The 15,576-nt window shown below is 41.1% G+C and overlaps 1 protein-coding gene across 1 annotated transcript; it reads right to left on the reverse strand.

Moving 5' to 3' along the window:
• Positions 1-4,213: 4,213 nt before the first annotated feature.
• On the reverse strand, positions 4,214-12,338 carry LOC115577538 (major histocompatibility complex class I-related gene protein-like). The gene is made up of 7 exons (XM_030410426.1): positions 12,237-12,338; positions 11,316-11,585; positions 6,530-6,808; positions 5,925-6,227; positions 5,537-5,638; positions 4,815-4,889; positions 4,214-4,371 (listed from the first exon to the last, which is right to left on the reverse strand). The coding sequence occupies exons 1-7, from the start codon at positions 12,316-12,318 to the stop codon at positions 4,340-4,342; spliced, it is 1,143 nt and encodes a 380-aa protein (XP_030266286.1). The 5' UTR covers positions 12,319-12,338; the 3' UTR covers positions 4,214-4,339.
• Between the last annotated feature and the right edge of the window lie 3,238 nt (positions 12,339-15,576).

Below are 15,576 nucleotides of genomic sequence, written 5' to 3' on the forward strand. Positions count from 1 at the left end.
ATGACAAACACACCCAGTGACTCTCCTGGTGACACTTTATTTAGCTTTGATGGACTCAAAGAGTAAAAGATGGCTTCTTGCACTTTAAGTAACATTACATAAAAAGGACTGATTGAAAAGGTGGGACTGTTCTATGTTCTATGACTCTGATTGGTTGTTTTATTGATTGTTGTTTCTGTCGAATTCATACTCAAAGCAATCAGAGGACAGCGTGTGACCAGACTGTAGTTACAAACAAAACATTTAACAATCATAAACTTGTGTTTGTCACAGAGGTTATTTTGTGTGATAATCCAAAATCCACTTTAAAAAATCTCATAGACTTCTTGTGGAGGAAACCAGGGTGATGCTAACTTCAGGGTTATCCTCAAAAAATAGTTTATTGCTGCACCACTCTATAGATGGAGAATATGGAGTTTGGTCTATCATGGAGCCAGTGTGTCTCTCGTATGAGCAGTGAGCAGAGTGGGAGATGTTTATTGACAAATTTTCAACTATGAATTTATGAGTCTAAACATGTAAATTCCTTTACATTGATGAACATGAATGAATGTTAAACTCAAATGTGTTGTTCTTTGTTTTTGTGCTGATGTTTGTCTTTTCAATAAAATCCTCACATTTTAAAAAGTTTGGTTCTCATGCTCATTTGTGACGACACTTCAGTATATTACCTGAACATTCAGTATTCTCACAGAGGATTTGAATGAGGAGATTGATATCAATGTGAACTCTGAGCAGAGTTAGCTCCCAGACAAGGTTGGCTTAGCTTAGCATGAACACTGAAGTTAGAGATTAAACAGAGAGCCAGTATCTCTGTTAAAGGAGCCTTCTGACAACTAAACAGCTGCCTGACTGATGTCCTGTAACGCTTCACCTGTGAGGAGGTCATAAGATACGTTTAGAAAGAAAGAGAAACAAACTCAGACTGAGAGACTCAGAGTGACTCAAATGTTACTATATAATACTCTAAATAATCAATATCACCTGTTTCTGTGTGATTCTTGACTGTTAATGATAATAATAAATATCTCACACACACTGGGTACTTTAAGGAATCCAGGTTTGACTGGTTCTGTCCAAACTGAAACCTTTGTAGAATATATGTGCTCTGTGGTATTTCTGTCTACTTTGGTTCAGTTGAAGTCGAGGAGCTGCTGAATGATTTCAGTGGCATCTCTGTGCAAAGGATCATTGTTATCATGGTGTTATCTACTGTCTGATGTAGAATAAGTTATAGGTGGTGATACAAATGTACATGGGGACACATTCTCTGAGATCTGAACTATCCACTGAGACCAAGATCATGTAAATTCACCGGATAGTTGTGGAGCTATTTTTGTGTATGTCTGTGTAGACAAGCCACACCTACCAGCACCATGTTTACTTCACAATATGTTTACAAAATAAATACTTTTACACTTTACATTTATAGAATGATTTCATGAATTTAGTCATCAAGTGATGAAGCCTCGGCTTCTACAAGTGAGAACTTTGTCGACGAGATGGTCTACTCCTGCATGATGTGGTCAAGACATCAAGAAGTCGAGGAGTCACATCTTCAAATCAGACTTTCAGTGTGAACCTCCTGCCACGAGAATGAAGACAGCATCAACATCCAACCTGCATGAAGTCTGCTCATTCTCTCTGTGTGTTTGTGGGTTTTCTCCAGGTGCTCCGGTTTCTTCTCACACTCATTCTGTCAATAAACAATCACAATGTACTTTAGGAAACTGTGTCATGACTTTCATTAGGCTGAGAAACACCACTAGTGTAAAGTATTTCCTCAGTGTTGGTTTCAGGTTTAGTATGTGAAACTGAACTACTCAGTACTTTATATTAATGAGGGATCAAATCATGTGAAATGTGTCCGTTGTAGAGACGAGCTCAGAGAGAAATAACAGCTGACAAAGAAAACAAACACTGTACACTATCTGCTCTGCACCAAACAGCAGACAGACACAGTTAGAGACGAGCTGGTGAACATAGCGGAGCATTCAAACATTAACATGATTACACATTATGCATTCAACAACCTGTCTGCTCCTGACAGAGAAATATGCCCTGTAGGTGTATCATATCATGATAAAAACATGAAAATCAATAAAGACTCCTTCTGCTGTTGTAGCTGAATATCATCCAGCCCATCCTACTGTACTGTTCCACCTGCTTCTTCAACATGTTCTGTTAAGAACCGGGCCAGACTCACATACAGAACCAACACAGCTGCCAGGATAACTGGTCTCCCCACATCAACCTCACAGAGCTGAGCATCACGGCCATTACAACCTCAACTGAACCGGCTGGGACTGCTTCTGCTCTCATTAATGTATTGTGCCTTTGTGACCACTAGATGGCAGAAACAGGTGTCCAAGAATGAGAACAACAGGTCTGAGTAAAGCAGAGTGAAGTTTAAGGTGCAGAAAACCCAAAATGTGACGTCCCTTATATGAGGACGCAGGTTCACAGGAGGTTCACATGAGATAAAGTCTCAACACAGCAGATGTTTCTATCAATGTGTGTTTTATGTACTCGTGTTTCTCTTTTAAAGGTTTACCTTCATCCTTATGTATCAAACCAGCAGTGTGACATTAATGTGGAAGTTCTCAGGTCCTATTCATGTCACAGTAACTACAGACACACAGAGGATTTACATGTATTTACATAAAGAGCTTTTTATTAAAGAACAAACGTCAGTACAAAAGAAATGAAGGAGTGCAAGTGAATCAGACTTTACATGCATTCAGTATTTACAGAAATTCAACAGAAAACATAACTTTGCTTTCAGCTTCTTGTATTTAATCAAACAAAATATAATATTCTATATCTGATATTTCTGTATCAATATTTAAAAGAATATTATATTGATGCACTGAGAGTTTGAAGAGAAAAGACATGAAATAACTTAAAATATTGTAAATCGCTGTCAAATATTCTACAGAAAATTGTAGTTTTTCCTTATTATAAACAGTGATGGGCAGTAACGCGTTAGAAGTAACGCGTTACTGTAATCCGATTACTTTTTAAATAATTAGATTACTGTTACTTTCCCGCGAGCAGGCTGCGTTACTGCGTTACTTAACCGTGATTTTTTGGAGACTGTCTCGTGAGTGACAATGACGTATGCAGGGCTGATTGCAGCGGCTGTCCCTCGCCGGACGCCTCTCGGTCCCCGCCTCCAGCAGCTGGAAGCGCCTCGCCCGCGATCACTGTCGGAGGCAGGTAGCCGACGTCTGACGCACCACTCTTTCGCAGACTGTACACTCCCAGCGCAGCCGGTCTCACCCTGGCCGCTGCACCGTGCGCCCGCGAGTAGCACTCTCCTCCAGGGAGAGAGGGGGGGTCAGTGTCAATGTCTTACCCCCTCGTGTCTTGCCGGAGGGCGGAGGGACCGCGGTTATGTCTGTTTATGTCAGACAAAAATGTACGACGCAGTCCCAGAAACAATGGCACTTTCTTAGCTTAACTATGGTTGCACTATTTTATAACTTAACACATCGTGTCCCTTTGTTTACATTTCAACTAGAGCTTCCTAGAGGAAAGTTTTATAATTTAAGATTACTTTTTTGAATTTGAAAATTATCAACAGGTATTTGTTTATTACTGCTTATTACTGAATCCATATCGAAGCATTTAAATCAATATTGAATTGATATTGAATCGAATTGCGACCTGAAGATTTAAAATCGAATCATGAGGTTCTTAATAATACCCAGCCCTACTAGAAGAGGTAGGTAGTGATGCAAAGCCCTTTGGGAGCAGGTGTTACTGTAATATTGGCTCACACTGGGTTTGTTTATCTCATGTCTGACTGTTGTCCATTTATTTCCCGCTGCCACGAAAGGTCTATTGCTTTATAGCGTATTCAGGTTGTGCATCGTGTTTTTGAAAAGTAATGTAGTAAAGTAACTAATTACTTTTGAAAATAAGTAATCAGTAAAGTAACTGGATTACTTTCTTGGAGAAGTAATCAGTAACTAATTACTATTTCCAAGTAACTTGACCAACACTGATTATAAACCAGGTTTAATATACTTGTTTGTGATTTCAACACAAGCTGCTGTCACAGATTAAATGAATATTCAAGCAAAATAAAGTTTGATCATTTTTATATTAAGAAGTTACCAAAACATCTGCAGTAAAGTATTTGGATTATTCTGAGTCAACATTTCTTTTGTACTTATTATAGTTATTTGTGTATGATTTGAACACCAGAAAATGAAATGTACTTTAAACTGAATTAAAGCAGCTGTAGAGGTGTGAATACTTTTGTTGTCTTGTCTTTTCGTTGTATCTGTTGTTCCTCATGACGTCTCTGTGAGCAGGGCGGTGTGTTTGTCAGTCATGTTTCTGGATTCAGTCTGTTGACAGCAGCTGAAAGGTCAGAAACATTCTGTTAGTTCTCTTCTCCTGCACAGAACATCTCAGCTCTCAGCAGGGTGGGCAGGAAACTAAACTGGGAATTTGATGAACCAACTTAGAAATGATGCAACATGTTTGTTCATCATCAAACTGTTAATTAAAAACAAACACAATCTGCTCATTTGTGCATCTGTTTGTTTGAAACACACAACAGACCTCACTTTGACTGTCTGACCAGAGCACGACTATTGTTGTATTCACTGAATCCATAATGACTAGATCAACCTCGACATACAGAAATACATATGTGGTGTATTATGAACATACCTGCCATTCATTCTATTACTTGTTACACAACAATAAATAACAAGAAACAAGTGGTCCAACCTGATCATACAGATGATGTACTGTGTCTTATTTACTTCATAGTCACACAGTAATATCCAGTAATGTACCTGTATGTGGTTCAGTGCTGGTTCCTGCTCCCTCTTCTTCCATCCTTTCCTTTTCTTCTTCAGAGCCATGTTCACCTGGAGAGGAAGTATTGAGCTGAGCAGCCAAATGACATAAAATAAAATGTGCCTCACAGCTTGTAATGCTAATATGATGTATGAGTAGGTTAGTCTCTGAGAAAATGTTCTTGCACTGACTCGTTTAAGCTTGGAAATGGTCAAAACTGCAGCAGCACTCTAACATTAAGATCAACAAGAACACTTTGATCTGGGAAAGAAAGAACAGCCAGCCACAAAGGTTTTGGAATTTTTCACCTGGCTCCCACTGAAAAGCTTTTAATCTACAGTGCGATCAGAGACGATAGAGTAAAAATAAGATGGACTTATGTGTTGAAGGGAGATTGGCTGAAATAATAAGAAAAGACAAATCATTCCACTTGTCAATTTCAAATTTCAGAAACTCTTTTTTCTTATTTTCCCCACTGGATCTCTCTCTCTCTCTCTCGCTCTCTCTCATATAAACTGAAAAAAAAATCAGATGTACAGTCCTGCTCACCATAATTGGCACCCCTTCATTTTTTGCATAACCTCTACAGTATCTTCAGAAATAAATGGAAATGTACCAAATTTATATCATCAGGATCTTTTGGAGATCCAAAGTAAAATGAGCATTCCACTGCTACTGTTAGCTGCTGCAGATGTTGGTGCTATTAAATGTTACTCACCTTTCTTCTTTTTGTAAACAGTAAATCCAATAGTAGCGATCAGGACGACCGCAATAAGAACCAGTATGACAATAATCAGGATGGTGACTTTACTGGGCTCCTCTGTTCAGGAGAAAAGAAAATAAAGATAAAAGAAGACAACATGTGCAGTTAGAACAGATCTAAATCCATCCAACTCTTCATCACACACACAGTATTCATCATGTTATCACCTGTTTTAACTAGATATTAGTTGTCTGAGGGTATCTATCTATCTATCTATCTATCTATCTATCTATCTATCTTCACAGACATTTGTTTAAAAGACTATCTTTGAGATTATATAAACTCACAAAGCCAAACCGAGGCTATCCGGCATTAAAAACAAAGTTGAATCAGTGTTTCTCACCCCAGTTGGTCCTGATCCGATCTTCCTCCAGTTTGGTGATGATGTCCTCCTTCACACCAGAGAGCTGAAACACACAGTCGTACCTCGTCCAGTCTTCAGGTGTGACTGATGAAAGGTTCAGGTCAACACTCATCTGGAAGGTTCCATCGTGGTTGGGGAGGATCTCTCCGTGGTCCACCTCCTCATGAAGCTCCTCTCCATCTTTCCTCCAGACGAGTGAGGCTCTGTGAGGGTAGAAACCTGTAGCGAGGCAGCTGACTGGAGAGGAGGGAGTCTTCTGGAGGAGAGACACTGAGGGAAGATCTGGAGAGAGTTCAGTGAAAATATTTCTAGTTTGTAAAACTGAGACAACAAACTTACTTAACTCATGCACAGTGTACTCTGACTATCACAGTCTGAGCATGGATGGAAAGAAATTTCAGAACAGTCAAAATGTCAGTTTCTACTGATTGGTTAGGACAACATCAAATCTTACAGCTACAGAATATAAACAGAGGAAACAATGTAATGTCAGACTGGAGTGAAAACACAACAGCAGTTCAGTCTAAACAGAGTGTATGATCATGATTGTGTGCATTAAACTATATCAGATCAGGTGATTCTACCTGTTCTCAGCAGAGAGCTCCTCCCATAGTCCAAATACTTCTCCAGCCTCTCAGGGAACATCACTGTGAGGTAATACTGATTGAATTTCATTTTAGCTTTGTCAGCATTCCAATTGAGATTGGTGATGAAAGCCTGTGGTTTTGGAGTGATCCATGTCTCTGTCTTCAGGTCCAACGATATGAAGTCTTCTCCATCATAACCATACTGATTAAAACCAGTAACCTCTCCGCTCTCATCATCCCACTCACAGCCATCCATCCTCTGTAAAATGTGAACACCTGAAACAGAGACAGAGCCTGAAATCTATAATGATATACAGATTAAATCTCCAATGAAAGGTTTGTGTGATAAAAATTGTCCATTGCATGAAAGTGTACTGATCTCCCAGAGATGTGGTGCACCCTTTCTTTATAGGAGTCATAAACCCATATTTTATTTCTTAGCTCAAAAGTCACAATGTGATGGTTTAGAGAACAATGCGCCAATTATAAACTTTAGGGTCCCTGGTTGGAGTCTGGGTGACCTTTGTTACATTGCTCTCCCCTCATTTTCAGTTCATCCTTGACTGGTGTTTTCAAATAAAGACATCTAGACAATGTAGGGAATCTGTGAATTTCCACCTATAAAGCACAATACCATCTACCATGATAGGGAAAACTGTGTTTTATCAAAACTTATTTTTTGGGCTCTGGACATCAGTTCAGTTTTGGTAATGAGTGACAGGGACACTGGACTTGAAGGTTTAATACATGGTTTGGTCTGATTCTGGGTTCTTCTGCATTAAGTGGAGAAAAAATATAACACAGACTACCAGTGACAGAGCAACAGGCCACACAAGACATTTTACAATGAAAATGACACTTTAAACTTATTCTACATGCCAAATGCTGTGTTCTACACCACGTCAAAGGTCAGGATGTCCTTTTGGCAAGCGTACACACAATTGCATCTTCAGCAGTGCAGTCTCTTTGTTTTATATCAGTTTTACGGCACTTTTATATTTGGAAATGTATCTAAACATTTTATCGGCGAGCCCCCCACAAATACCTATTACTCTAGAAGTGCACCCTACCACCTTGCCCATGGTTGCTGCCATTGTTGTGTAACGTTAGACAACTACACTCTCCTGAGGTCTTTCGAGTATTTACAGGTCAGACTTTTAGTGGTGTCCCATTGTATTTTTTCTTGAAATATTAGAGATCTGTGCTCTCTGAAAAGGCTGCGGTACGATAAACGTGAATGCAGATGAATAAAAAATATGTGTGATCGTGACCTTAAGAGTAGTCAAACAGGCGCGCCAAATAAAATGGCTGTTTTAATGGCTAAGAGAAGCTAATGATATCAATATCAAATGTTGAAGACGAAATCTTAGTCATAGTTTGACTTTTTTTCAGATATTCTGCAGCAACACAATCTTGATGAACTTGAGCTTGAAACATGAGGGTTCTTGACACATGTGCAGGTGGACGTTAAACCCTATCAGTCAGAATATTTGACAAATCAATGAAAGATATGAAAATGACATGAATGTATTTGTCATTTTGACTTTCTTTTTCTCAGGATGGGAATGAGCATATTCGACATGCACCTTGGTCACGACTGATGGATCACTTTTGGCAAACAGATGTTATGGGTGGCAATGGTTGTGACGGGCCTCAATGCAGGCATGAAAATCACTCACCTTTCGGCGAAATTCGCCGTTTTGAAACCGAAATAGGTGACCTACGTGAATCGTGTAGATCCAATGAGAAAACATTTTTTGGGGGGTGGTGGGTATGGACGGGACATGGCGGTATACCAGAGATTATCAGTGAACTGTGAACATGTGTGCGCCTGAAGGGAGCCTTGAATTCGTTAAAAACATGTTTTCTAAAATCTCTACAACTCATTTTCAAAATGTGTGGATGATGCTGAGGTGAGGGGACTGACTGGAGGCTGAAGGTAAAGTACGTTGCATTCTCTGTCAGAAAGAGAACAAATTTGTCTTCAAAATAAGAGCTTTACATTGCACCCCATTGGAGTTTAGAACTGGGTTCTTAGAGGGGGGCTTTTAATTTGAAAGTAGCGACTGTTAGTAGCTTGCCGCTACAACAACAAGTGGGCAACAAAGACAGCTACAGAGACCGAGGAGACGCTAGCATCTCCTGGATCTCAGCAGCTGTCCAGTTGTTCATCTTAATGTCCGTGAATGAAGTGATGGACTGACTGCTATGATCAGCTGTTTCCTGGTTTTAAAACTCCCCGGCTGTGGGTCGCACAACAGTGCAGGTCATTGACACCTCCGCCCACCTCACGGCACGCAGAGGCCGGCACAATGACACATCCGATTAAGATGGCCTCCGAGGTGTATCCTCCGAGGCTGCAAATTGGCGGACCAGAACAGACCTCCAATTTACCGCCCTCTGTCGAAATCCGCAGACCTGGCCGCAAAAAGGACGGCCACATTGGCAGCCTGCTGCCCAGTATAAAAACGGCTATTAACTATGCAAACAAGGGCAGCCATGCACTGCAGGCACACTGTCAAACAGGAGTGCACAAGAAGAAGGTGCAGGTCCTAGCATCAACATGTGTTGTCAGCACCTTTCTTCCAAGCAACTTTTTCAAAACCCATGTTGGTCTTGTCAAAACACACTCTCTAAGGGCTTGCTTTTTTCATTCTGAGCTATTAAAGTTGTGCTGTTGTGCATTTCATGAGAGAAGTTGTCAGTCTCATTACTTATATAGCATAATGTGACCGTGTACAGATAGATACTTTATCATACATTCATACTGTCTTGTAATTCTGCTTGAATTTTCTCTCAAAATGCATCAGATTGATGCTTTTAAATATGAAATATTCAAAATTTTCTTCTGGCCCCCCCCCAATCTGAACCCGAGTGGTGTTCTATTATTAGACTTCTGTGCTTGTCACAGTCTGTCTATAATGAACATCATGTTCGAACACAAGGATGCTCATAAGTGTACGTGGTACCAGAGCACCCTGGGTCAAAGGTCAATGATCGATTTTGTGATCGTATCATCTGATCTGAGGCTGTGTGTTTTGGACACACTCGGGTGAAGAGAGGGGCAGAGCTGTCAACTGATCACCACCTGGTGGTGAGTTGGGTTCGGTGGCAGGGGAAACACCTGGACAGACTTGGTAAGCCCAAACAAGTAGTGCGGGTAAGCTGGGAACGTCTGGGGGAGGCCCCTGTCCGAGAAGCCTTCAAATCCCACCTCCGAAGGACCTTCTTTAGCATCCCTGTGGAGGCTGGGGATATTGAACCTGAATGGACAATGTTCAAAGCTTCCTTTGTTGAACCTGCAGCTGTGTCCTGTGGCCATAGGGTCTTAGGTGCCTCAAGGGGCAGCAACCCTCGGACACCGTGGTGTCCACCACCGGTGGTCGGGGAATCCGTCCAACTGAAGAAGGAGTCCCTTAGGGACGTGTTGTCCGGGGGGACTCCTGAGGCAGTTTTGGGGTACCGACGGGCCCGAATGGCAGCGGCCGCAACTATGGCAGAGGCAAAGCAGTGGATGTGGGAGGAGGATTTTCGGGCGATGCCAAAGCGCTTTTGGAAAATTGTCTGGCAACTCAGAAGGGGGAAATGGGGAACCATCCAAGCTGTGTACAGCAAGGATGGGACCTTGTTGACTTTAACTGAGGAGGTCATAGGGCGGTGGAAGAAGTACTTTGGTGACCTTCTGAATCCCACTCAGCCACCCTCTGTAGCGAAGACAGAGCTGTAGGATGGCGGTGTATCATTGCCGATTTCTCTGGGTGAAGTCACTGCGGTAGTCAAACAACTCCACAGTGGCAAAGCCCTAGGGATCGATGAGATACCACCAGAAATGCTGAAGGCTCTGGGTGTTGAGGGGCTGTCTTGGTTGACATGCCTCTTAAACATTGCGAGGGGGTCGGGGACGATGCCGAAGGAGTGGCAAACAGGTGTGGTGGTCCCTCCTTTTAAGAAGGGGGACTAGAGGGCGTGTGCCAATTACAGAGGTATCACATTACTCAGCCTGCCTGGGAAAGTCTAATCCAAGGTGCTGGAAAGGAGGGTCCAGCCGATTGTCAAACCTCAGATTGAAGAGGAACAATGCGGATTCCGTCCTTATCGTGGAACAACTGATCAGCTCTTTGCTCTTGTAGGGATCCTGGAGGGGGCCTTTTCTCCCAGTCCACATGTGTTTTGTGCATCTGGAGAAGGCGTACGACTGGGTCCCCCGGGAGAGTAGGTGCAGTGTTGCATGCACCGCACGGTTGTGACAAAAAGGGAGCTAAGCCGGAAGGCAAAGCTCTCGATCTACTGGTCGATCTTCGTCCCTACCCTCACCTAAAAAACCTGTAGGGTGGCTGGAGTCTCCCTTAGCGATAGGGTGAGAAGCTCAGCCATCCAGGAGGGACTCGGAGTAGAGCCACTGCTCCTCTGAGTTGAAAAGAGCCAGTTGAGGTGGTTCGGGCATCTGATGAGGATGCTACCAGTGTGCCTTCCTAGGGAAGTGTTCCTGGCATGTCCAACTGGGAGGAGACCTAGGGGTAGATGCAGGACCAGATGGAGGGATTATATCTCCTCTCTGGCCTGGGAGCGCCTGGGGATTCTCCAGTCAGAGTTAGCCGACATGGCTGGGGAAAGGGAAGTCTGGGGCTCGCTGCTGAAGCTGCTGCCCCCGCTGCCCCCGCAACCTGACTCCGGATAAATGGTTGACAATGGATGGATCGATGGATGTTATGGTTTTGCCAAGTTTACTTTATATTGAGCAGTTTCGCATAAAAAAAAAATAAAATATAACTTACATACTTACCCTCACTTTGGTTGTATTTCTGCTTCAAATTGTCCATTGTGTTTTTGAAGTAGACAGAAGTCTCCTCAACACACTGCCGAGAGTACATCTCCAAGTGCTCAGGTTCATCTTCAAATAACTTCTTCACCCAGTCCTGTTTTGGTTCTACGATCTTTTTGTTGGTGTCGCAGTAACCAACCAGAATGTCATCAACCAGTACAGCTGCCATGAAATCTGGGAAGTTTTGGAGTCCAGTAGATCCAGTCAAGAAAAACTTCAGGGAATGTTTGACTGCAGGACAAACAAGGTTTATAAATTTTAAAGTGTAAATATACACACATTATCATCACTCATCATAAATATGATGTATTCAGTATACAGTAGGTGTGTTTGAAGGAGCACTATGTAGTTTTGTGAAAGAAATTTTAATCAGAAGAGAAAGATCTTCGTTGACTGATTTTTTTTATGACTAAACCAAATAAATAAACAAACTGTGTGTTTTCATGAATGAATAAATAAACTTATCATAACAGTCAACACAATTTTATACTTTTTAACTTTTCTAATATGTGGCGGATCCTGTCACCTCTGTAGCTGTTCTGGACCTTATTTTCCTCTTAGAACAGCTCGTTTATTCACTTGTGGAAGGAATAAATATTTCTGAGTTTGTATTATTACCTCATTAGTATTGTAAATTCTGAGACTGAATTTCTCCTCCAAAACTACATAATGCCCCTTTGAGTAAAAGTGAAACTAATTTAAGAATTTCCTTGTTCTACAAGGAAACGACATGCAGAGGTGTGTGCAGTGTAAACAAAAGAGCTTCAAGACACAGTACAAGGTTCATTATGTTTTATCATTTCATAACAGGAATGCTAGTCATTCCCTTACACTGCTCACAAATCAAACATTATAGAGTAATGAAACAAACTGTGATCTTACCTGTTGATGAACCGTGACAGAAGAAAAGCAACAAAAACAACGTTCTCATCTTGTTTAGATAAAGCCGTGTTAAAGGACCCATATTTCAGAAAGATTAGGTGAAAACTCTGAGTCTGTTCATCCTGAGATGAGGAAAACGCTGGGTTTTCTGTTCCAGAAGGAGCGATAACTGAAATTCTGGGTCAGTTGCCTGACTGTGACCTGAACTTTACCTGCTGGAGGGCAGGTTTTGAGTTTCTCTCTGACTCCTCCCCTCCTGCAGACTCTGAAACTTGCTGACACAATGATTCATTTCCTCACTTATACACTCCCTTAAAAAACACATACTGGAACATATTACTGTGCAGACGTTTACGTCCCCACTATATACCAGTCTGTAGTGTAAGGAAAAGCTTTAACATGAACACATATATGATCAGTCTGTCAATAATGTAAAACAGACAATGATCTCTATAACATAATCTTTGATATACAGTTAATGATTAATCCTCAGATAAGAATAACATCTGCTTTACCACTGTGAACATTAAAGCAGCTGTTTGTCTGCATTGAAACATTCAGCCAACTGCATCACTGTAGTAATCACATTACTGTAGTAATGACTGTTGAAATCAAATTAATCTGCATAAGAAACTGATCAATGACCAGAGATTTGTAATGTTGTCATTGGAACATTTTGATCACACCATGTTAATAAGAAGAAGAAACTTTATTTGTGTGTTATTTTAACATTCAACATGCAAACACACCTGAAATGTGTCCTCTGCATTTAACCATCACTGCAAACTACAAGCAGTGGGCTATATATGGAAGTGCACTGGGCTGCCATGTGGGGTGGAGCACATGGGGGTTCTGGTGCCTTGCTCATGTGCACCGGAACCCCCATGTGCTCCTCGGGCGCCCCACATGGCAGCCCAGTCCACTTCCATATTGTGGAATGTAGATGGACTTGAATCAGCCACCCTCCAGTCCCAAGCCAAGTCTCTACTGACTGAGCTAATGTAGATCTTGTGAATAGTTCTGTGAGTGAGGATGATAGTGGTGGTGCTGGTTATATGGTCTAAAAATTGTATTTACATTTTAAAAGGTTTCAAGTGTTTCAGCCATTTAAGTCATGAAGAATATTTCAAGAAAGAAAACAAACAAAAACCTTCATCCAGAACTTTCATGCTGTATAATAATGAACAGTCTGACCATTTACTAACTTTTAAATGAAAAATATGTGATCAGAAATGATAAGATTACTGTCAAACACAATATTAAAATATTGTTATAATGACTCTGAAATACTCATATTTATATGTTATTATCTTAATTAGCGAGGTAATGATCTCTGTCAGTCCCACATCAGCTGTTTGTGTTAGTGTTAAACTGCTTGACCTCGTCTGACTGGGCACCAGTGTTAAACCCTCTTCAGCAACATCAGTACATTCCAGATGTTTTTCTCTCAGAGTCTGGGAAATGTTGTGAGTTCAGCTTTCTGGTCCGATCTAACCCTGTTAAGACAGGCAGTAAACATAAAGTGAAATTACATCTTTTCATATTAGTTATTAGTTGCTTGTCCAAAGTACTTACTGTTAATACAGCACCCTGAAATACAGATGAGAGACAACAATGTTAGAAAATGAATAACATTTCAGAATGTATAAAAGGAGAGAAAAGACTTTCAGGGCGGGGTTTGGGGGAGTAAAAGTGTATTTGGTCCTCACCAAATTGTTTTCTTTTCCAGATGAATATTGCCACAGTGCAAATCAACAGGAGGATCAGTGCTACACTGACTCCCATAATTGCATAGAGTTCTATGAAAGGAACTGGAACCAAAACAGAACATTCACACTTTGAGTCCTTTCACGTTGGTGTAATTTATTGAGCCATGCTGTTGGTTTTGGAAGAGTTTTCATGACCTTTGGGATATTCCTTATCAGTAACAACAGCTTATCTTCTCATTCATTCATAGGCAGAAATATGTCAAGTGAAAATGAAAAACACGCATATTTGTCTTAAACCAAGAAATCCTGGAGGAAAGATTTCTGCCACTTCATCTTATCACAGCAAACAAAGTAATTAAAAATGGCCACATGATGGTGCCAGCTGCCCCACACTCTTCTTCCTAGTTCTTGATGCATGAGCTTACTAAATTGCCATTTTACTGTGGTGCCATTAGGTGCATGATAATATCACAGCTGACTACATTTAACAAATATGCATAAAGACACATAAGATGATGCATTTTCTTATAGCAACATTATTCACAATGAATTAAATACATTTCACTGAATGAATGAAATAGAATAATCAGAACAAATGACAGAATCAGTTGCCTTGTCCCGCTCATCTCATCACACCCAGAATAGCTCAGGATAATTCTTTGTATTGTTAATGTGACGGGAACAGAAAGGGTTAATAAGAGTGGATAGTACAGATAACACTGGACACAGCAGTTAACCACTTCTCCATCATCTCCACAAGTTGACAGAACTGAGCAATTTATTGACGACATCTTTCAGGGTTGTTGCGTTACATGAAGGATTTTATAGGTTTATTCATGTTGACTATCCCATAGGTGCGGCCACACGGCTGCTACTGATATGAAGGTATGTGATGTTAGAGAAGAAAAGAGGCACAGCCGCTTATGGACATGGAAATTCATCGAAACACACGTCATATACGTCAGCATAGATGAGAGCCAATTAGGGCAAAGTCCTGATGTCATGAAGGTGGGTCTAGACTAGCGCAGCACCTGGAGAGCAACTAGAGATAACTTAAGGTCATGTGACATCGAATGCGGAGCAGAAACCATCCAGGTCATCGTGGACACATTTTAACCAGCATGCATCACGATTTAGGCAGCGCTAATCTTGAACTCGCCTATTGTATCTGTTGTTCCACATGACGTCTCTGTAAGTAGGACTGTGTGTTTGTCAGTCATGTTTCTGAAGTCATGTTAAGTTACTGCTGGTGAAACATTTCAGTCTGTCAGATCACCAGCAGAGGGAGGACTTCAACCATAACATCATTAAAAAAGGGAGCCAATTCTTTCATTCCACAATAAAGTGATATTCCAAACACTAATGTTGCAACATTAAATACAAAGGAAACATGTTGATAAAGTAAATCAAATAATGATAATAATAAATCATAAGGAGAAGAAATGATTATCGTAGTAAAAATAATAATGCTGATTTCTTCTGGGTGGGCCTGTTGGTGCCTGTCAGAGGTCTTCACAGGTGAGAGACAAACTATTCACCTGCCCATTTCTAGACAGATTTTATCTCTCCTCCCTCTGTGGAAGTAAAATAACAGGTAGTTGATCCAGCTCGGTCCTTCACTCTCTCGTCTT

The sequence above is a fragment of the Sparus aurata genome, unplaced genomic scaffold, assembly GCF_900880675.1.
Source record: "Sparus aurata unplaced genomic scaffold, fSpaAur1.1, whole genome shotgun sequence".
NCBI classification, from domain to species: domain Eukaryota; kingdom Metazoa; phylum Chordata; class Actinopteri; order Spariformes; family Sparidae; genus Sparus; species Sparus aurata.